Raw genomic sequence first — 22,974 nt, forward strand, 5'->3', positions numbered from 1 at the left:
TTACAGCGGGAGCCAGGCGCACATCCTCCGGGGCACAAAAAATCCCTAAGAAAATGTGAATATTTCCCCTAAACGGGGGGGGGGGGAGGCATTCATTGTGGTTTAAAATAATAATAATCATTTATACGAGCCCAGTCCGCTCACCCCCGGGCAGGGGGCCGCTGCCCCCTTCCCATCGCTGCGGTGCCCCCCCCACGTCCCCGTGCCGCGTGTCCCCGTCCCCCTCCCCGTCCCCCCCCCCCCCCCCTCCCCTCGACGGGGCGGCCTCCAGGGCGCCCGCCCCCGCCGTGGCCGCACCGCGGGCCGGCTCGCCGGCGGGCCTGGCACCCCTGCGGAGCTCCGTGTTTGTTTTAGGGCCGGCCGAGCCCAATCAGGGCCGGCTGCCTGCACTTTTCCGGCAGGGCTGCGAGAGGCGCCTCCTCCTCTCTCCTTTTTATACATCGAGCCGCCCGCCGCCGCCGCCGGACTCGCCGCCGCCGCTCGCCCCCCTCGGCACCGGATTTACCTCCCGAGGAACCGGCCCCATGAGGGCCACCGGCAGCAGGTTTGGCCCGGCCCTTCTCGCTTGTCCCCGACTTTCCCCGGCCCCATCTCCCCCTCCCACCCCCCCACCCCCCATCCCACCCCGGGGCCGGCCGCCGAGGGGAGCCGAGCTGCGCCCGGCCGGGGGAGCCCCGGGGAGCCCCGGTGGGCAAACATCCGACGCCGGTGGCTGCAGCCCTTATCTGGCCGGCCCTTATCTATCTGCCCGTTATCTCGCAGGGGGATAGAGAGAGGCGTCCCGTGCCTGTCTGCCGGGGGGGGGGGGGGGGTGCGTGGGGCCGGGCTCGCTGCGCGGTTCGGGGGGCGGTTATCTCGGCGGGCTGAGGGAGGGGACCCCCACCGGAGGCTTTGCTCGCTGTCACCTCTCGGGGTCCCCTTTCCCTTTCTGCTCCTTCCCCCCCGAAGCGCCGCGGGTGCCCGTGCGCCGGCGGCCCCGGGATGCCAGCGGAGTCCGGCTGGCGGCGGGACGGTGCCGACCCCAGAAGGACCTGCTGGGGATCGGGGCCGTCCCGCTGGCACCGGCTCCTGCCCCGTGCACGGCACCCCCGGCCCCGACCCCATCCCGGCCCCATCCCCGCCGCGCACACGTCGGGGCCCGGCCCCTGCGCATCCCCCGGCTCCCGGGTGCCTTCCCCTCCTCCTCCTCCTCCTCCTCCTCCTCCTCCTTTCCGTGACCTTGGGCTGGTCAACGAGCAAAAGAGCGGGGGCTCCCGGCGGAGAAGCTCCCGTCTCCCTCCGGAGAAGCACCCTTCAAGGGATCGCCCTGCTAATTGTTTTCTCGGTGGAACCGAGTCAAATGACTCATTCATTGAGGCAGCGCTAACAACAACAAGGGCAGCGGCGGCGGCCAAGGCAGGGGACACGTCCCTTTGCACACCCCCCCCCCCTTGTCCCCACTCCCTCCTCCCGAGCCCGCTGGGGAAGGGGGGGCAGCGATGGGGCGATGTGAGCCGTGGGGTGCCTGGAGGGTCCCCGCTGAGCCTCGTTGCGGGAGGGAGAGCGGCTGTCCCGCTCGCTAACTTTGTTGTTATTATTTCTCCCCCCTCCCTCCCTACTCTTTTGTGCCCTCCCTCCCCGCCCTGCCCTGCGGACCCCCCTCCCCTCCCCTCCCCTCCCTCCCTCCCTCTCTCCCTCCTCCCCCTGCCCTCCTCCCTTCCCCATCCCCACCCAGCGGCTAGAAGGGGACCTGGATGGCCGTGGCTGAAGGCGGCTGGTGCGTGCTGAAGCGGGGCGCTGCGGACTCCGGCGCTTCCTCCTGCCCCTTCGCGGCCAGCGAGCCGGGCCCGTCTCCACCTTCGCCTTCCTCCTCCTCCTCCTCCTCCTCCACCTCCTCCTGCGGCGGCTCCCAGGGCGAGCGCAGCTCCTCCGAGACTCCCGACGGCGGCCCCCGGCCCGCCCCGCCGCTCGCCCCGTCGCTGCCCTCGGGGGTCCCGCAGCCCCCCGGCCCGCCCGGCTGGGAGGACGTCCTGCTGCTGGCGGATTTCGAGCGAGCCACCAAGCTGATCTGGGCCAGCCGCGGCGCCAAGCCCAGCGCCGCCGGCTCCGAGCAGCCCGAGGAGATGTACCAGACCTTGGCCATCTCGGCCGCGCAGGGCCCCGCGCCCTACGACGGATCCCCGGGCGGCTTCATGCACTCCTCGCCCGGCTCGCCCGTCTACGTGCCCACGACCCGCGTGGGCTCCATGCTGCCCACGCTGCCCTACCTGCAGGGCAGCGGGGCGGCTCAGCCCAGCCACCCGGGGGGCGGCCACGCCGTCTGGTCGCAGCCGGCGGCCGAGAGCCCCTCGTACGGAGCCGGCGGCGGCTCGCACCCCTCGGGCCGCTTCCCCTACTCGCCCAGCCCTCCGGTGGCCAACGGGGCTTCCAGGGAGCCCGGAGCCTACGGCAACAGCCTGGGCGCCCGGGACCAGTACAGCCCGCTGGCTCGGCCCCTCAACGGCTCCTACCCGGCGCCCTACACGTCCTACGTGGGGCCGCAGCTCACCCCCGCCTGGCCCACGGCGCCCTTCGAGAACTCCATGCTGCACTGCCTGCAGGGCCGGGCCGCCCCCATCCCCGTCCGGGCCCCCAGCGCAGGTAGGAGCCGGGACGGAGCGGGGGGACGGGGGGGGACGGCACGGGACGGGGCGGACGTGGGACGGGGCGGGCAAGGGGATGGGGCGGGCAGGGCGAGGGGACGAGGCCCACGCGTGCCCGTGGCGGGACACGGGGGCGGCTTCTGCGTTGCTTTGGCTTTCTTTTTCCTTTTTATTTTTCGGGGGTGTCCCCCCAGCGAGTCGCCGGCCGTAAGGGTTTCCCCGGTTTGGTGCTTTTCTGCTTGCCCCTAAATAGGGGAATCTGGTGAAGGATTGATTCGCTGCGGGTTTTTCGGTGCTGAAGCTCTCGGGGAAGCTGCCGGGCTCGCTCAGCCCATGTGCGATTATTTATTTAATCCGCCATCCACTCCGTTGCTTCGTTTAAAAAGGATTTAAAAATAATAATAATAATAATTAAAAAAAAAATAGAAACAAATCGACCCCGCTCCACTGACAGGAACGAGAAACCCCGTTAAAATCTTGCTGCCTAAAACGCGGCGCCGTCCCGAGGGAATTTTGCTTTCGCTTCAGAGGTGTTGTCACCTTTTTATTCCGAGGGAGGGAAACTCGCGGTGTCGGTGTTCTCAGCGCAGAGCGGCGGCCGAGCTGCAGCGACGTAGCGGCGGGCGGCAAGGTTAACGATTATTGCAGCCCCTTCAGCTTTAGAATATATTTAGGTAGCTCTTTAGAATATATTTAGGTAGCTCTCTAGAATATATGTAGGTAGCAAACACCTATGTAAATACAGAGACGTGAGGGGGTCCTATACAGGCATGTATAGATGTGCATGTACACCCACACGCACACATTGGAGCAGCGCTTACTTTTATCACCAGCTGCCCACCAGCGAGGCACATTTACGCCCGCCGTGATTTTTCCCTTGCAGTGCAATGTCGCCGAAAATTCCCCGATCCCGTTTCCCCTTTCCCTCCCGGTGCCACGGGACGGGTTTGGGGCTCCTGAAGCCACCGGCTTGGTGCTCGCTGCAGTGACAGGGGGACAGGGGAAGGGTCAGCTTCAGAGGTGGGAGAGGGAGAGCAGAGCCGACAGGAAAATCGAGTTTTTAACACCATTTCCCCAAATTCCAATGGAAAGCTGGGTGATGGGGGAAACTAAAAAAAAAAAAGTATATATTATTATTTTTTTTTTCGGGGGAGAAGAGCCGGGGGATGCCCGCTGCCTCGCTTTTGTCAGAATAATAACAGCACTGATTATGTTTCCAGCAACAAGCCCCTGTGCTCTAGGATGCCACTGCCCTGCCCCCTCGGCTCTGGGTTTTTTGGGTCCTGGGGGACGAAATCCCGCAGCGAAGCCAGCGGCCGGGGGCTGCAAGTCGCTGCTGCGGCCGGCAGATGCATTTTGATAGCGAGATATTTAGGCGGCCTGATACGGCTTCTTTGACGTTGCTCGAAGGGTTGCTAAATATTTATCTGTAACGAGCGCTTTATTTTGCTGCCCTCCGAGATAAATCTATTTCTCACGCGTTAAGGGGAAAATACTTAAAAAAAGAAAAAAAAAAAAGAAGCCCGGGAAACATTATCACGGCAGGGTTTCTTTCAGTAGGCACGAAGGTAATGCTATCAAGTAAATAGCAGAGACAAATAACTGTTTAACTTCCAGCGTCCTTGAGACCTTAAGCATTTTCCTGATTACAGTAGTCAGTGGCGCTTTTAGTGCAAAGATTAATAAATCTTGGTGATGTGCTGAGAGCCACAAGCTGACAGCGTAATTTGGACTGTGCTCTCTGGACCCTGCCTGTTTCTGATTCCCGTTTAACTTGCAATAATTTGCAAATGAAGGGGCGAGAGAAATGTAAGGTGGTGGGCACGGGCCAAGAGCCGTTTCTCTGTAACAGCAAAGTGCCACCAGAGCCCCGTCCCGAAAGCCGCTTGACATTTACGAGCTCCCTTTCGCTTTACAGCCCACAAAGCTAATAAGAGAAGGAGAAAAGAATAATCAAACGCTGAATTCAGGCAGGTAGCGGAGGGGATGGAGGGAGCAAAACTCGGTGACAAAGCTGAGGTTAGAATCGTTGAATGGTTTGGGCTGGAAGGGACCTTAAACATCATCCACACTCCGTAAGAGGCTTTCCCAGCCTGACCGCCAAAGCTGCTGCAGAAATCACAGCGCTCCCTTCAAATTATTTCTGCTCAGCGCAGCGCGTTACATGGGAAATTCGTGTTTCTTTTTTTTAATTATTATTATTTTTATTTTTTTTTCCACGAAATAGAGAGAGGTGAGACAGAACGAGAATATAAGGATTGGCAGAGGGGAAAGGTGTTTGCTTTTGCATGTAGGCTCTCTTTATTCTCTGCCGTGCATGTAGACCTTTTTTTTTCAGTGCTTAGTAGCTGTCCGAGCAGGATGGCAGAATACTCCAGATTTTTCCATTTCCTCCGCTTCCTAACAACGGGGTCGAATTTAACCAAACCAGCCAAGTGAAGCTCTCTCTCCCCGTGGCTGCCTTAGCAGCTCAGGTCCCCAGCCGCTCCCTGAACCCGAAGTTTAAGCACTTCGCAAAGCGTTTCCGAAGAAAAAAACAAAGCGCTTCCGAGGAGAACCCCCTACCGCAAAACTCCTCGCCCGGCCTCGACCCGGAGCAAATATCCAGCAACCCACCCCCCTTTCCAAAACCCTCTCTCCCTTTGCACACCGGCCCCTAGGTGCCAGCCGGTTTTGGCAAACCACTCGAGGGCCGGGAGCCGTCGGAGGGAGCCCCCCGGAGCCCCCCGGGCAGGGCTGCGGGCGCGGCGCTGCGCTCCCGGCCCCGTCGCCTCTGGGGGGGCGGCAGCCTCCGGGCGCACCTCGGGGGGGAAAAATAAAAAAGAGGATTTTTTTTTTTTAAATCACCCGAGGGCTGCTGTCGCTGCTGGGAGTTGCTTTTCCGACGGCTCAGCAGCGCCCGGGGCTCGGCCGCGCTCCTCCGCGGGGCTCTGCGGGGCTCTGCGCCCCTCGGTGCCGCTGTCCAGGCCGTGTCCCACCGCCTGTCCCCTCTGCTCCTGCCCCCAGAGCTGCTGGAGGACCTGTCCGAGAGCCGCGAGTGCGTCAACTGCGGCTCCATCCAGACCCCGCTGTGGAGGAGAGACGGCACCGGCAACTACCTGTGCAACGCCTGCGGGCTCTACACCAAAATGAATGGCCTCAGCCGGCCCCTCATCAAGCCTCAGAAGAGAGTGGTGAGTGGGGAAGGAGCGGGGCAGCCCCACAGCCTGCCGTGGGGGGCGAGGGCTGCAGCACTGGGGTCCCCCATTTAGCACAGACGGGCTGGGCAAGCACCCTTATAGCCCCTATGCATGGGGACCCCCTGGCTGCAAAACCAAAGCGGGGCTCGTGGTTGGATTTGGGGGGCAATGCCATTGTGGCTAGGGTGAGAGCCACCCTCCGGGGCCACCCCTGGGCCCTGCGTGGGCAAAATCACCCCCTGCCCCCCACAATCCACACGCCAGGCACAGGGTGGCTGGGTTTTGGTTTTGTTTGGGGTTGGTGGACCCCATCAGTGGGGGAGTATCACTGATTTGGAAGGATTTGGTGCTGCTCATGTTGGAAGTTGCCTTTCCAAAAAGGGGGAAAAAAAAATCAAGGTTGGAAAGTGTTTGTTCAGAGGGCTAGGAATTTCTCCAGACCTGCTTTGTTTGCTGAGAGCTCGATCCTTGGGAATGTAAGCAAGTTTTGTATATAATTCAAAGAAAACCAATTGTTTAAACAATGATAATAGCCTTTGTTTTGTTTTACTCCTAAGAAATGAGCGGCAATTTTTCTAAAAATACACTCCTAAAACTAGGGGGGGAAATAAATAGTACAAACCAGAACCCCCTGTTTATAACTCAGGCTGGCACTGAATAGGCAAGGAGAAAATTTAACAAGCGGGAACTGCACATTATGTTTAGCAAATCTGGGTGGAGGTCAGTGGAGAAAAAGAATACTCTCCTCCGTAATGGCTGTTACTGAGCGAGCCACAATAAATCACGCCGGTATAATCCGAGCTGATGTTTGGACCCTTGTGTATGGAGACAGCGTATCAAACCGATCAGCCCTTCAAGACCCTTTCAGTCACGCCAGCTGCTTGCTCTGCCCCTATTTTCGTAGTGTTAAAACACGTCCCGTTCTTTATTTCACAACCGTCTGAATTTAGTGCCCTTACAGGGGAAAACAAAAAGCAACGAGCGGAGTGGACAGTAAGGGCTCGCAGTCCCAGCCCAGGTCTGCTTAAACCTAAACATTTCATTTAATATTAAACCAGGAGTTGATTTCCGCTGGGTGTCATTTTTTTTTGTATCTGGCCATCCCCTAAATCCCATCAGGGGAGGTGTTACCTCCTCGGCAGGGACACAGGTCTGCAGCCCCTGAGCAGCGTTGGAGCTCGGCTCCAGCGCAGATTTGAGCCGGCCGATACCTGGCCCCAGCCTTTCTCTGTTCCTCCCCTTTTTGGAAGGGGGTGAGGGGTAAGGAGACCGAACCACCGTCAATCTGCGGCCTGATTTCAGCCCGACACCTCGTCTGAATAACTCTGAAATAGTTCTGTGCAACAGTCCGCACCAAGTGTACTGGCCATAGCTATAAATCAAACGTGACTGCGTGTTCATGCCGTTGGAAATATGTAGGTGAGAAGGGAAAATGTTTTGAAAATGCTAAACATGTTTAGATTTCCCTGAAGTTTCTGATAAAATTCCTGCGGCAGAAAAGTCATTTTAGCTTCAAAACTTGCCCAGAACCTCACTTTTGTTTAGCTACAGGAATGAGCGAAAGGTATTGAAATAAAATATATGAAGATTTAGACCAGACTGCATACAAAAAAAAAAAAAAAAAAAAAGGAAAGATTTAACAGAGTGAAATATCTGATGGTATTTCATTTGCAAAGAAAGAAAATGCAACGTTCTGTGTCAAGACCAATTTTTTTACCCGGTCCATGTAAAACTTGTATTGAATCAAGGAGCACAATTTGGAGCACAATTCGGACACTGTGCACATACATATTTAATGATGAGATCAAAAATCCCGCTTTTGTGAGAACTCGATTTTTAAGAAATATATACTTCGGCCGATATTACATTTGGCTGGTTTTCTTGTTGTGCAATTAATAATGAATTACTGATTCAAAGTTACAAAAATCCTATTTAATCTCTAGCTCTTTCCCATCGAAATTCAAGAAACTTGGTTATTACTCTGGAATATTCTTCATTCTTAAAACATTTCCATCCGTTTCCCAAGTGGCAGGCAGCTCTGTGGTATCAAAGGTGACCGAGCTGTGTCTAACAGCCCAGCAGTAAATGATTCAAGAGGAAGGGCACAGTACCCTCAAGTCAGTAATTTCAGTTATGGGCGCTTTATAGGCAGAATAAGATTAATGCAATTGTCTAAAACTGACTTTTCCACGTAAACTTGTTCAGCTGCCAGACACAGAGCTAGTCGCGTTTTTTTTTTTTTTTTTTTGACAATGCGATACTTTGAAAAATAATAGATTTATGATGCAGTTGGAATTCTTTGCTTGTGATGAACGTAAAAGAGATCGCTTGTTACAGGAACTTTTATAACCCATTCACCTTCATTTCACATGTTTATGAGGACTGCCTTCACTTATGATATACAGCCTGCGGCCATAAAGCGCTGGGTTATACGGTTATTTCTGATACGAGGTTGCTTCACCTTGGCTCCAAACTCCACGGAAGAGTGTCATAAACGGCTTGTTTGCAGTGTGAACCTTGCTGTCCCACACCAGTTTTTCTGAGGGCTGAGGGAAAGCTCCCTTCTGTAAAATATGTTCCCGAGGCACGTTGTTTTTTGCATGAGGATAAAATGTGTGATGATAAGGAAGTCTCTTCATGGAGACGACGCTCTTTGACGTGCTCTCCCCCTCTGAAAGCCCTCCTCGACCCCTCTCCCTTGTCCAAGCCCAAGTTTTAAAGCCTTGTTCCAGTAAACTGCAAAGAGACAAACCATCCTCTCCCGCCTGCCTGTTTACGCTTGTGTTTTTACCTCTGCTTGCCTGCAGCCCTCTTCAAGGCGGCTCGGCCTGTCCTGCGCCAACTGCCACACCACCACCACCACCCTGTGGCGCAGGAACGCCGAGGGTGAGCCCGTCTGCAATGCCTGTGGCCTCTACATGAAGCTTCACGGGGTAAGAAAGTCCCCTCTGGCTTGGCTTGGGTGCTCTCTCCCTAAGACTTGGGTGTTCAGTCCCCAAGTCTCTCGGTGCTCTGTCGCCAAAGCTCTGGTGGCTTTGGGTGTTGTGTGCGGGTGGCATCGGGTTTCCTGAAGGTTGGGGCAAAGTTTCTGGTGAAACTTTTCATGGTCTCGTCTTGTGGTTTCGAACTGTAGAGTTAAAAAATGATAAAGGTGTATAAAATCGAAAAAAACACAGAAAGATTCTAGTCGTTGAAAAACGGTTGTCCCGTTTTAGTGAGCTATGGTTTTGTCAGTGCCTGAAAGGGTTTGTAATTGCAAATTTGTACGGATTTGTACAAAGAGACTGCCTCTGGTTATGTGGTAGAGCTCCTTTTGCCACTGTGATTTCAATCAGCTCTTCGATGGAAAAAAAAACTAGACTTGTAGTATGACAGTTTTTCATAGTGTGGACAGACATAGCCACGACAGCAAAATTTTAAATGTAATTCCAGCCATTCCTGCAAAACTTTAAATGTGGTCCCAGCCTTTAACATGCAATAATGCAGGAGGAAAATAACTTGAATGTAATGGAATAAGTTTGGGGTGAGACTTGGAACCTGTTGTGCCCTGGTAGGTTAGGTTATAGCCATGCACAAGTGTCTGAGGAACAAGGGCATTAGGACTGGTTGGTACTTGGTCTAGAAAAAGTAAATTATTTCACTGGTTTAAACATTACAATGATAGTAAGCACATGGCTGAATTGTATTTCTCCAAACCGGTGTTATCACAAAGTTAAAATACATTTTAAGCCAATGTTTTCTGTATAACGATTATGGTTGTAATAACAGAGAACACAAGGCTGATTTTTGAACACATTTTCTCTACAAACAGAAATTTGGATACAAAAAGCTGTATCGTATGCAGAACTGCTTATAGGAACAGACGCTATGCTGATTACGGCACGAAGCTTCTGTCCTAACACACTTACTGGGGACAATCCAGTTTGCATAGCTGGTCCACAGGAAGAGGAGAATTTTCTCCTTCATTCACCTTCTTGCTTTCCAAAATGAACCACTAAAGTTAATCTGGAAACTGGCTGGAAAAAGGAATTGGGGATCAGGTACACCCAGTCCAATTTAATTTCTTACGACCTATGGCCAAATGATGCCTTTTTTTCCTTAAAATTGTGCTGTTAATTTGTGGACTGACTGAGGTGTTGGAAAAACTACATCAAGAAAAACATTCCCCCCCCCTTTTTTTTTTTTAATTCTGATAAAACTCCTCTTGAAACAACTCATTGCTTTGCCCAAATAAAATACAAATGTTTTTGGAATCGCTACGGTGAAACAGGAAAAATGACTTGCTATACGTGACTTCATTTCACGTGTATTTCACGTGTATTTTCAACATCATTATTTGCTTGTATGTTCTAGTTTTGGCTTTTGGTGATTAGAGCACATGTACAACTCTATGATTGGTGTGGAAATTTAATTTTTTCAGGTTCCCCGACCCCTTGCTATGAAAAAAGAAGGAATTCAAACCAGGAAGCGAAAACCTAAGAACATAAATAAGTCAAAGGCATGCTCTGGTAAATATGAAAAGATAAGGTAGTTGAGCTACAAGAGTTTGTTTTTTCCCCCCCCCACTGGAAGATTCTTGTTTTTAATGCCAGATCCCGATCTTTCAGGTAACAGTACTACTGCAGTTCCTATGACTCCAACATCCACGTCTTCTACAAACTCAGACGACTGTAGCAAAAACGCTTCCCCAAGCACACAACCGTCAGCTTCAGGGGTAAGTACTGACACAGCATCCGTGTTTGTAAGCAGGCTGATCACTGTGCAGTGTTATCACAGCTTTTATCTTATCTAGCAGAACAATAATCTAAACAAACTTTCCAGTTTTGTTAGCTGATACTGGAACAAGATTTTCGGAGGATATCACATATAGCTGCAAACAGAGTGAGGAGCTGAAGTACTTTACAAACCCCTTAATTAAGACCTATATAATTTTTATGATTAAGTTAAGACATTTTGTTTTGAAGTGTTTAGTTTCTTCTCTTTCAAAGGTTTTCCTCGGGAGAAAAAAAAAAATCATGACCAATTGATCCTTTCAAGAAACAATTGCGCACGTGCCCTTTTTTTTTTTTTTTTTTCTGAAATGGTCTGATAAGGGTTTATCCTGCTGCCTGGAGGGAAGCATAACGGCTTTCTTTCTGAACTGAGACGTGCTTACACCCGGCTCCAGACCTCGATGAAACCAGGCAGGGGACCCGTTCTGATTGTGGTGCATGGGGATCAGCCCTCTGCTGGCAGGGGTCTCCTCCAGGGACGGGTGCTCAGCATCCCACAGCCCCGAGCTCCCGAGTTTGTGATCCTGATTTCACATCATACGCTCAAACCATCTCTCACTGCCTTTCTTCACTCAGTTAGAACATGTGATAACAAATACTACTGATAAAGTTGCATAGCTTTATATAGATTAATTCCTAACCATTTGGCTATGCATACCCATATCCACACTCACTCCTTTGGCCTTCTGAATCTTTCAATCTGCCACATAATTTCTTTGAAAAGCTTTCCTAATGTGGCCTTCTCTACTCCTTTATTAATAAAAAAAAAAGACATTGTTTATAATGACTATTTTTCAATATGTCTCAGCATTCCCACATCCAAATTCCTTTCAATACTTTAATTCATGACATACTAAGTTTCATTGTAGAAAGGGAAAAAAAAATGTTTTTAGCAAATGTGATTGTTTGTGTGGTGGTAAGGCCACCCAGTTTCAGAGGCACTGGGCTTTTGGTTCTGATGCTGCCAGGCAAGGATATCATTAACAGGGCTCCTCTTTGACATGAGGAAACCTTGTCAGTCCAATAAAATAAATGGAAAAAAAAAGAAACCAGAAAAAAAAAAAACAGAAAAAAAAAGAAACAGTAACCAAAAAGTGAGCTGTTCAGGGTCCCCCCAGCGAGGCCCTAAGTGTTGCTTTAGGTTCTCATCCTAATATTAGCAGAGGGTAAAAAATCAGAAAAACTTTCCCTGCCCTTCCCTTTGGTTTCCTACTGATCTGAGAAATGTCGTGCAATTTATACAGTGGACAGAATTGTAACCAAAATCCACCCCGACCCCCAGAGGTGCAGCTGTGTGCTGCTCTGGAAGGAGAGACCTTAGAGGTGAAATCCCGTTTTCCCCGCACCGTTGCTTTTCTGGCTTGCTGACTTCTGCCTTCCTTTCTGCAGCCCTTCTCCCTATAAGTGAAATTAGCAATCTTTGTGTTATAATTTTAGTGGCACAGTTTGTGATATAATTTTGGTAGAGGGAGTTGCGTGAGTACAAGACAAGTGTTGGTGGTTCCCAGGACAAAGGGCTAGTTTGGTGCTGCTAGCAACTAAGAGTAATGCACAGAAACCCTGAGGCTGCTCTTAATTACATAAAGGCATCCCCCAGTGCCAGGACATCCTTGATTTTTCCAAAGATGATCAGCCTAGGAGAGGACATTCGCAGCCTTTTCTCCACCGTGATTCCATCACATCTGCCCTGCATGTACAAAACGCTTGCAAAGTACCTCTCGTGTGTAAAAATTTCTGGAAAAGGATGTGATGGAGACAGGCTGTGTCTCCTGGTTGTGCCCATGCATCAGCAGGGATGATGCTCAAGCATCAACAGGGGAGACTGGAGGCTGAAAGCAGGGAGGTGGCAGGTGAGGCTCGCTCTGCATCATTTGGGAAGCGGTCACCAGCTGCGAGGGGAGCAGAACCATTGCCAGTGGGCTGCAATGTTGTGGGGAGGCTGAGGGCTCATAAGGCCCCTTGAAGTCATCGGGAAGGAAGGGAATTCAGCATTTTAGAGCCCAACAGCCTTTAATCTGATCACATGCTGAAGCACAGATACTATACTGGGCTTCTATTTTCCTTGATTATTTTTTTTTCTTTGCCATTTGAGTTGACATATTGATATCCCAAAGGTTTGTATTTAATCTTAGCCCAAGCAATGGCTTTGCACAAGGAGCATAACTTTCTCCAGGCCACGTCAGGAGGTAAAAACCCCTGGATAGATGAATCCAGACTCTCTAATCTTTAGTCACTTTAAAAAGAAGGGTGACGTTGCTGAAACACAGGCACCTGTTTGGAGGACATACCTGGCCCATTCCCCACGCGTTACACAACTGGCATGGCAACTTGTTGTTGTCTCACTCTGTTTTTGCTTCTCTGGCTCTTCTGTAAGGAGGGGAAAAATGCCAAATTGACATTAGGCAGAAAAATATGATGACGTTTTAGAAACTGTTGTCTGAAATTCACAGCCATGTTGTTGCTAAATGAAACAGAGAAAATGAATTCCTCTACTGGTACAAAAGTAATTTATTATGCCCGTTGTGGGAGGCTGCCAAAAGAGCTCCTAGTTATGTAGAAATCTAATGGAAATGAAATTCAGCAGAATTCATTTGTGTCAGTAATACTCACTTTTTGCCCTACCTTTCTTTATCTCTTTCAAAGTAAAGTAAAGAGGGGAGGGCAGAAAAAGAGAAGGGCAGCAATTACTCACCAAAATGTCTTTGAGACTATCCATTTCATGAAGGGAATTTTATACGATGCCAATTTTGAGACAAATTAGCGAGAACCTTAAATGTTGATTTTATGTTCTAGCTGAAGTTTAAACATTTAAAAGATATGATTAATGAATTGCTATGGGTGCAAAGTTGATTTCAAACATCCCAAAATGTAGAAGTGTTTGGATCGTGCATGTTTCGTTGTCCCATTGTAAAGGGGCTATTTGCCAAATTCACATCTGGATCTAGGATTTAGGCCCATTTCAGTTTTCCTAAGCAGTATAAGTACTGGGTGTCCTGTGTTACTAATATGGAAAAGGTCCAGCTACATGATATATGAAGTTGCCTTACATCCCCATAAAAAGAAGATTTGAAGGTTTCAGGCAGCCTGCATCTGCATCTATACCTGCTCTCCCTTTGATGCTGCTGAAACTGTACAGAGAAAAACTACGTGGAATAATTTGCTAAACGAAGGGCACAGTCTTTAGTGCACACCCATACATTTCCATGCAGGGGCTCCAGCTGGTGTGATTACCAGAAGGGTTTGTTCCCTTATTAGGATAAAAGGCAGAATGAAAACTGCTGTAAAATCTGCTTTTCATGGCAGGGCATGGAGACTCTTTGAGCCAGAGCTGATGTCAGTAAAGGCTCAGCAGCACCAGAGCAGCTCCTCTTTCAGAGGACTCTACTGCACCCTTTGCCTCCGATTCGGAGCTGTCTCAAAAGGACCGTAACCACACACCACTGAAAAACTGTAGAATAACTTAGGACAGTGGTCTTGCAGGTAAAACATGTGTTTACTTCCTTTGGAGGCTGATCTTTAGAAGTGGTTCAGGACTGGCTCTTCAGTGTTGTAGTATGGAAAGGGGGAGAGCTGAAGGAAACGGCCTTAGCAGGTGAAGAGCTAGGGGAAACGTACAGTTCTAGCTGTCCCCCTGATGACTAACAATCTGGGCTGAATTCACGAAATAGCTTCTTGTGCGTTTGCTTTATTTCATTTTCAGAAGAGGAATCACGAGGTTGTTAGAGATATTTGCTCCCTTCTAGGCAGAAGATTGGTAGGACTGAAGGAGGCGATGGGGGAACCAGCCTGAGTACAGTATCTCCCAGAGTGTGGATGAACCCGTAGACTCAACCTCTTAAAAAAAAATTCCTAACCACCTGGATATTGGAAAGCTGAATGTCCAAGGGTCCTTCAGACTATCTGATGATAAGATTTCAGTTGGGATATAATAATTCAGTAGCTGCCGGGACAAAGTTTCCACGAGAAAGCCTCACTAGCAAGGTTGTTAGGACTTTCACCTGGAAAATGGGAACACAGTGCCTCAGTCCTGGTATGACTAAATATTTATCTAAACCAGGTGGAATAAGATCAACAAGAGGCATGAGGAACATGGCAACCTCAAATATCAAATAGTCTGGTAGTCAGGGCATTATGCTGGGAGATGTGATACGCCAGTTTAAATCTCCTCTGACCGGGAATGGAAATGAATCTAGGTCTCCTATCTCTTTTGCATTATTCCTCACTCCTGGGCAAAATAGGATGCTGCTTTCCTCTCCCCAGTCAGTTTCATAAATTCAGTCATTCATTTTCTTAGCTGTGTGTACATGTATTCAAAAGAAAGCATTTTTAAATTTATTTTATTTATTTATTTTTTTAATCAAATGGAAAAAGGCAATCCAGCTTTTTTGTTTCAGCAGGGAAAACCAAGGAAAAGGAGTATTTTTGGTACTACCCAGACCTTATGTATGCATATAGACACATACATTTTGCTTTGTTTAGTTTTATTGCCAAAACAATAAAGCCAATTACTCACACAGCCCTCGACAGCAGTGGGGTCATCAGCTTTCCCAAGCCATGGTGGAAGTTGCCTCCCTTAGGAAATTAATGAAGTATTAACCACAGATTTATGTTGCTATAATACAAAGGAGAGATTAGAAGATATGTAAACTTACACATCTGCAATATAAACAAAAGGATCAATTGGACCAGCAAGAAATTACAGCTTTCTGTAGTCAGGGGGTCACTAAATCAAGGAAAAATTGTGGATTTGCAGTACTGAGACCTGTTCTTCAGACACCAGGGAGTGACAACATTTGGAGAAAGCACTCTTAGTGGGGATGGCAGTTACCAAGGGGAGCCTGAGACTGGAAAATTAAGGCCTTCACTGCTGTTTGCCAAAATACATTATATGTGAAAGATGTTTTTGCAAGTGTGTCTCAGCTGACCACAATTATCGTTTAAGTGTAGCAAAGCTAAACTAGGCTAATAGAAGAGGAAGGGAGCAGTTTATCAACTGAGGCTCAGTTTACTACAGACGTGGTACAGTCCAAAATGCGTGGAGCATTTTGAACCTTCGAAGCAGACGGAGCAAAGGTCTAACTGATGGTGCAAAGGTCCAGACCAAGGCCCTTAGCCACCCCCTCCAGACGTCAGCACATCTTCTTGACCGGAGCTTTTGCCTCTCGGCACGGAGGCCTGGGGGGAGGCCAGGGTGGGCACTCCTCCCCTCTCCCTGGTCTCCATGCAGGAAGAAGTGGGTGGAATAAAGCAGGAGGCCTTCAGATGGAGATGTTCCCTCTGTGCTAGGCCAAGTGGCCCATTTCTGGTCTGGGCCTGCAGGAGTGGGGAGGAAGTAAGTGTCTAAATCCCTCTGCGGCTTCAGCCGAGGTCTCCCCGTGAGCGTCGTGAGCATGTCCTCTGCAGCAAGGCCACCTCTGATCCAGACAGCTTGCCTGGGGGGCAGCCCCATGTCCAGCTCCGGCTGCTTTGAGTAGAAAAAAGGTGGGATCCTTAAACCACCTTTGCAGATAACAGGTTCAAACCTCTTCTGTTTGTTTGGGAGGCAAGCTCTTCCCAAAGGATTTCATTCATTTTTTATTTTTCCTCAGGAAGTTGAGCTCCAGTTGATTATCTGTCTTGTTATCAGATATCAGCAATAACAATAAATCCATTACTTTTTTATTGATAGAGCCAGCCATTGTGAATTAGAATAGCCCCTTAACTTCAGCATTGTTCAGCTTATTTATTCCAGCTGACATGTCCTCTAATAGCCAACTGTAACTTCTGGCTGCCTTTCCCCCGTCAAAGCCAGAGCAGTAACAGCAGAGGCAGGCAGGCTTGGGTCGCCTAACTCAGTGATTCATCCACCTCCTTCCCATGAGTTTGTTTTCCATGTCTCACTTTGGGAGCTGCCCGAGCTGACTGGATTTGTCATGACATTACCGGGGTGGGGTTTCCAGGCCCAGCAGTCCTGCCCAGGTCCTGCCTGCGCTGGCTCGATGGAGCCAGGATCCGGCCTCGTTTGGGCAGGGATGGGCGGCCTTCAAACAGGACGTGCCTCCACGTCCTCCCTTCTGGGGTGCCGGAGGGAGGGGTGGCTGATAACCAGGCATGGAAACGGCACAGCACTGAGCCTCACCTTTGTGGGGCTGAATCAGGAAAAGGGCGAACTACACTTTCCGAGCCCGGAAAAAAAAAAAGGCAGAGATAAGATATTTGCCTACCGGAACAGCAGCGGCAAATATGGGCAACCGGGAACCTTTCAGAGCAGCTCCCAGTGTTTTCGGCTCAAGTTGAGCAAACACTGTTTGACTGTAATGGAAACCCTTCTTTCAGTGCGGGGAGAATCAATCTGTTAAAAATCAGGCCTTGTGTGCCAAAAGGAGTCCACCTGATGTATCATAATTTGTAAAAAGCATTGTTAAAAATCTAGGTTGATGTGAGACCCAGAAATGGACCCAAAGTTTTGCATGAATTCTGCCTTACTGAATTATTTGTGCAGTCATAGAAAAAGAGCCTACAGAGATCAGTTGTTACTGAACAGCAGTTGTGTATCTGATAGAGCGATAACATAAAACATATTTTTTTCAGATTATAGCCATTTTGGCTGTCTTTGGGGGAAGCGGCGTTTTTTTTTTTTCACTGTCTGCATTTTTGGGTAGCAGCTGAGAAAACGAGGTCCTGGTTGATGACTGGGTGCAAGAATAGCAGTCATCAGCCATTTTAATAAAAGGTAAAGAAAATATTTGTTTCAGACAGAAGTGACCACTGGCAAGGAGTATCTCCTTCAGAAGGTCAGGTTTCAGCTGGGTTAAGCATGGCAACAAAAACTCCAAAGTGCCGCTTGGAAATTGCCTTTGGATAAGCGAAGCCCCGCTTTTCCTATGTACGAACTGCTAGCTTGGCACGACTCCAGGACAGCCAAGAGCTCTACTCTAGTAAAATGATTAAATATGTATACTTTTCACTTAAACAGCAGGCAGGAAGCTTCTGCAGTCACAGTTTAGGATAGTCTTTTTTTCTTCTTCTTCTTTTTAAGGAATCTTGTCCGAAGACTATCCATTAACAAGTAAATTAAGGTTTTAAAGTTGACATATCCAAGAGTTAATTTTGCATGAAGTCAGCTCTTAAACATTTCCTTTATCAGGTGAAAATGTTGCCCCTTCTCTGTCTGGCACTGCAAATTTTTCCTCTTTAGTGGATCTGCTCAGCCTCATGGAAAAAATGATTGTTTCTTTGTCTTTGCAACTCCCCGTTTCTCTGTTAAAATAAATGGACTGATTACAGTGCTGGTCAGAGTTTCAGCTTCATGCCTACCAGGGCTTCTCCGTGCTTTGTCTCAGGAGCATAGGTGGTGGCTTGTGGTACAGAGCAAACATGCTCCTCATTCAGAGGCGTAGTTCTTCTCCACTTGAGATAAAAGGGGCTTCTTCCACCAGGGGAGCAAAAATATAGGTGCCACCCCACCTGGGGTTTGGAGACAGGCAGTGGGAGGTTGCCCAGAGAGGCTGTGGTGTCTCCTCCTTGGAGATCTTTGAAAGTCACCTGGATGTGGTCCTGGGCACCCTGCTCTGGGTGGCCCTGAAGGAGCAGGGGTCGGAGCAGGTGATCTCTGGAGGTCCCTACCAACCTTAGCCATGCTGTTATTCTGTGTGATCCTGAGAGTGGGGCATAAACCTGGCTTTTGACAAACACCCAGGAAAGCAGTGCGTGCAAAGCTCATCCGCTCAGCAAAATCTCCCTGTTTTTTTTTCCTTCTGCAGGCGAGCTCGTCAGTGATGTCCGGCCCAGGAGAGAGCACCAGCCCTGAAAGCAGCAACCTCAAGTATTCAGGTCAAGACGGGCTGTACACAGGAGTCAGCCTGACCTCCACAGCCGAGGTGACAGCGTCCGTGAGACAGGATCCCTGGTGTGCCCTGGCTCTGGCGTGACCCGATGCCAGCCAAGCTGGATCCTGGAGCTGTGTGGCAGCCCCCAGACATCCGCGCGGGGTTTCTTCTTCTCTGGAGCGGCAGTGGCAGCAGCGAGAGTGCTGGCAAGGGACGCTCCTCTGAATTTGTTTCCGTGCCTTGGTGGCAGAGGCAGATTCCAGCCCTCCCAAAGAGGCTCTGCCGAAGCATCCTGTTCCTCATCTATGCAAGAAAACTATAGGGAAAGCAAATGCCCACCGGGGGATAGCTAATGCAGCCTTACACACCTAAAAAAAAAAAAAAGAAAAAAAGAAAATGGAAAAAAAAAAAGAAACTTAGAACTATCGATAGATTCCAGAATTACATCCTCAACTCACACAGCAGTGCTGCCTTTCTGATTGTATATTTGTTTTCACTCTCTTATCACTTTCTCCCCCAAGAACTGATGGATGCCATCAGCGTTGGGGAGGGAGTAGCAGAGGCTTGAGTCATTAGACATAGCCAGATACTTTCTGAAGAGCGCTGGAAGCGTGTACGTACTGCTTGAGTCAGCACAGGCGCCCTGAACTGGACATTTGACGTCTTCATCTGTCCTGCACCCCCCAACGCCAGCGCCCGCATTGCTCTGCTCCTCTGTGCCAGAGCCCAGCTACACCCGGGGAGGAAATCACAGCCTTTGGTACAAGCCTCACGGGGTTAAGGAGATTTTGTTGTTGTTTTAAGATATTTACTCACTTTGCAAGACTGCATTATAACTTTTGAAGTACACTGTGACTGAGGTTTATGAAAGTTCATATTTTGCGGCTGAACTGTATAGAGTCAGTCAAAATTTGTAAACAGGGTAGCAATCAGATATTTTTCTTCCATATATACAATAATTTTTTAAAGAAGTGCAATTTGCGTTGCAGCAATCAGTGTTAAATCATTTGCATAAGATTTAACAACGGTTTTTATACGAATGAATGAATGTAAACATTTTAACTTAATGGTACGTAAATAATTTAAAAGAAAAACTTAACTAGGCATCCTTAGGCTTTTTAGTGCAACAAAAAACATCCACTTTCTGTATTTCGAGTTGTTAAAGAAAGAGTTTCAAAGAACAAGCCTTCTCTCAGGAAAATTGCCGTAGCCGTTTGCTCATAAGTTTTGTACAAAAAAAGCAAATGCATCCCCAGGTTGTTGGTTTTTTGTTTGTTTTTTTTTTTTCTTTTTTTTTTTTTTTGCCATTGAATAAGTATGTGCTGGAAAGAAACAAATTGCAATGAAAATTTACTACCTAACTGATACATATGTATATACTCCATGAGATATTTAGGCATCTTCAAAATTTAGGATGCAATCTGTATAGTGTGGCTAACGCATAGTTAGGTTGGTTTCCATTGTTTTTCAAATGGGATGTCATTTGGAAAGTTGTTTCATCAGAGCTTTACCAATAAAAGGGTATCATTTGTGTTTTTTTTTTTTTTTCTGTACACTGTGCCTTCTCCTTTGCCTCAGCCGCAGTTGTTAAGCTGTATTAAAAGCTATGGAGATGTACCTGATAGAGGCAGCATGCCTGATGGCTGCAGCGATGTTCCCACATTGAAGTATCTGCTCTGTCTGGCTAAGTCTGTGTGGTGTGTGGCATTCCTATAGCTCCCCTCTCTATGCCTTATAGTGGTATGTAAAACTAGGGTCCTGCATCTACCCACACGAGTGCATATGAGATGTTTTTTCTGATGATAGCCTGGGGAACTGTTCCCGAACCTTGTGAGGACTGCCATGGTTTTGCTTGGCCTTCACACCGTAGCTAACGGGTCAAAGTCAGGTCTCCTGTGTATGCAAAAATCTGCAAACGGTGTGGCAGAGCCCTGGCGTGTCCTCTGTCACCCTCTGGAGGTGAAGTCTGAAGGGCAGCAAAAACCGAAGGTGCTGAAAAAGGGAAGATGACCACTAAGAGCTACTGAGGGGAGCAGAAAACCTCTGCCTGGCTTTGAGGGCCAATCCTCTGCATTGCTTCGCAGATGGGAGCAAGACTTGATGCTGTGTGTGTTTTCCAGCTACGTCAGCAGCACTGCCATACCGGGATGCCCAACCATCGTGCCCAGTGGTACCGTCACCCCATGGAGTGGCTGTGACGTGAGTCTTCGCCTCCCTGAGCCAGATTTTCCTTGGGGGTGAAGTGGGATAGTTCCTCTGCTTGTGGAGAAGCTATGGTGATGTGCACCCGCTGAAATTCTGGCCTGTAAGACCCAGAGGGCTGAGGCTGCCTCCTTAACCTGGGAGCTGATGTGAGGACCAAGGGATGGACACAGCCCTTGGTGAAGAACAGCTTCTAGCCAAAAGGGTCAGACCAAGCCTCTCCTATGGTTTGGGCTGCTCTGGACCTGCCCAGCAGCCCCAGTGGGGCTGTCACACCAGCCTTGGTGCTGGGCCACATCACTCCCTTGCTCCCTGGGGGTTGATGTGGTTGAGCACCCCAGTCCTGCTAGCCTGAGGGCCACATGGGCTTGGACCTCCTGACTTACAAATGGAAAGTCATATCCAAGTGCAAAGAGGGCCATGCAGGGAAACACTGGGTTTAAAAAGCAAAGGGTGTGGAGAAGAGGGTGAATCTCCTTCCTTTTGAAACATTTGTTGGCTGAAATATTCTCTTCTGTGGTTTTCCATTGTTGACACTTAAATGGATAAAAAAGCTGTTGCTAACTGGTGTTGAACAGCTTTCATGCTTAGCTGGTGTGCCACTTCTGAATAGCACAGTGCGAAACTCATTGCTGGGCAGGAGAGGGCTGCGTATGTTGGAGCTACATTGCTTGGAATTGTTCTAAACCAGGGAGCTTTAGGATACTAAAACCAAACCAGGGAGTTTTAGGATACGCACACATCCAGCAGCCTGCGGATGGTCACATTGCTTTGAAACCCCGTGGCATCTTTGAAGAGGGCTCCTGGGAAGCCCTTCTCCCTTCTCAGCACCACCTTTCCCCAGGGTCTGACTTAGGGTGGTTCCTGCAGATAATGAGTCCTGCGGGGCATAGAAGGGTGCCCTATGTAAAAAGAGTCCTTTTGGATCTGAGGCTGAAAATGCTATTTTAGGTGATATAAGCAGGAGAAAAAAAAAAAAGGAGAGAAAACCAGCTTTTCATAGGGAAGGTGTTTCCCATTATTTCTTATCAGCAAAAGCATCAAGAATGAAATACTTTGTTTCCCTGGACCAGAAGCAGGCCTAAAACAGGTTTTTATTCCTCTGCAGGAGGGAAGGGGGATGCAGTACCATGTTGCCTTACTCTACAGATGCCAAGGAGGTTCTGTGTTATGACTTTACATAGAAAAAGTCTACAAGTCTACAAGAACTCTTATAAGAGTACCTCCCTACTCAACAAAACTGCTCTCCAAGTGTACTGATTGCTGGAGCTGTTTGGCAAAATAAAGATTTCTCTCTCTCTCTCTTTCCTTTTTTTTTTTTTTTTTTTAATTTTTGTCTTTTAGTCCTGCTGAGCCGGCACAGCTCTGGGTGTGTGAGCTGGACTTTGCTCTGGCTCATACATCACCAATAACACTGATACCGATAGACGGCCTGGCCAGATGCTTTCCTTACTTATCCCTGTTTCTCTTCAGTGACAGCCCTTGGGATGGGCTGAGAAAGAACAAAGAAAGAGTTCGACTGTGGGTCTCAATTACTAGCAAGGCTGAACAAGCCAAAATGACCCCAGAGCAGCTCTCTAGTACCAGGATGAAGCTTCAGAGTTGACATTTGAAAACAAAACAAAACAAAACAAAACAAAACAAACAAACAAACAAACAAAACAGCAACAACATATAATTACTTGTTAGCATAGCGCCTTTTCTCTGGAAACAACTCTGGAAATGAAATAGCCAATGACTCAAGGCATCTGCTTGGAGCTCCCATGCCAAGTAATACTCAGGCCCACATTTTGCTTTGCTGACCCCTTGAGAGCAGACCGATCCTGGACATGTGTGTTACCCCAGGCTCCTGTCTTCCCTAGATCCCAGGTTTTGTACTAGAACTGTTCCTGGTGCCCTCATCCATAACTATATATTTTTTTCTATTCAGAGTGCTTGAAATCAGCTGCGATCCCTACCATGGTGCAAAGTATTTTTCAGCATGGCATTGAGGGCATACACTGGTGTGGTGTGAGTGCTGTGGAGGTATGACAGGGTGCAGCAACTGCTGGGCTTAGTCTGGTGAATGGGGTGAAGCAGAAACAACCAGTCCTGGTGGTGACTTGGGGATGTCACCCAAAGGGAGAGGCACCTGGCTCTTTCCAGCACCACACGTGGGTTTTTTTTTACTTGTGGGCCAGCAGAACGCAAGGACCAGATGTGAAGTGAGAAGCCAAAGTAGCTGATTTGGTTTGGTTTTCTTGCTGCAAACCTAGATAGAGACATTTGTCAGCCCTGCAACGTTTGCTATATAGAACTTGGGTAATTTGCTCTCTGTTCCTGCATAAAAATAATACCGCCTCTTTTCTTTTCCAAGAAAAGAATGGATTTAGGAGTTACATCCAGTCCCTGT

The 22,974-nt window shown here is 49.0% G+C and overlaps 1 protein-coding gene across 2 annotated transcripts; it reads left to right on the forward strand.

Annotated features, from left to right (window-relative positions):
- The first annotated feature begins 391 nt into the window (after positions 1-391).
- On the forward strand, positions 392-21,884 carry GATA6 (GATA binding protein 6). 2 transcript variants are annotated; one of them, XM_080578972.1, is made up of 7 exons: positions 392-544; positions 1,715-2,619; positions 5,628-5,794; positions 8,608-8,733; positions 10,221-10,308; positions 10,393-10,514; positions 18,315-21,884. In XM_080578972.1, the coding sequence occupies exons 2-7, from the start codon at positions 1,734-1,736 to the stop codon at positions 18,480-18,482; spliced, it is 1,557 nt and encodes a 518-aa protein (XP_080435098.1). In that variant the 5' UTR covers positions 392-544; positions 1,715-1,733; the 3' UTR covers positions 18,483-21,884. The 2 variants fall into 2 exon arrangements, with proteins under 2 accessions (XP_080435098.1, XP_080435099.1); XM_080578973.1 differs by having other exon boundaries at positions 393-544; positions 10,408-10,514.
- The last annotated feature ends 1,090 nt before the right edge of the window (positions 21,885-22,974 follow it).

This window comes from Anser brachyrhynchus (genome assembly GCF_964034855.1).
Source record: "Anser brachyrhynchus genome assembly, chromosome: 2".
NCBI classification, from domain to species: Eukaryota; Metazoa; Chordata; class Aves; order Anseriformes; family Anatidae; genus Anser; species Anser brachyrhynchus.

Bases quoted from the DNA above. Each gene is read 5' to 3' on its own strand.
- GATA6 (XM_080578972.1), top strand. From the start codon at position 1,734: ATGGCCGTGGCTGAAGGCGGCTGGTGCGTGCTGAAGCGGGGCGCTGCG. The intron at 2,620-5,627 runs GTAGGAGCCGGG...TCCTGCCCCCAG, and splicing joins CGTCCGGGCCCCCAGCGCAG to AGCTGCTGGAGGACCTGTCC. The intron at 10,309-10,392 runs GTAAATATGAAA...TTTTAATGCCAG, and splicing joins TAAGTCAAAGGCATGCTCTG to ATCCCGATCTTTCAGGTAAC.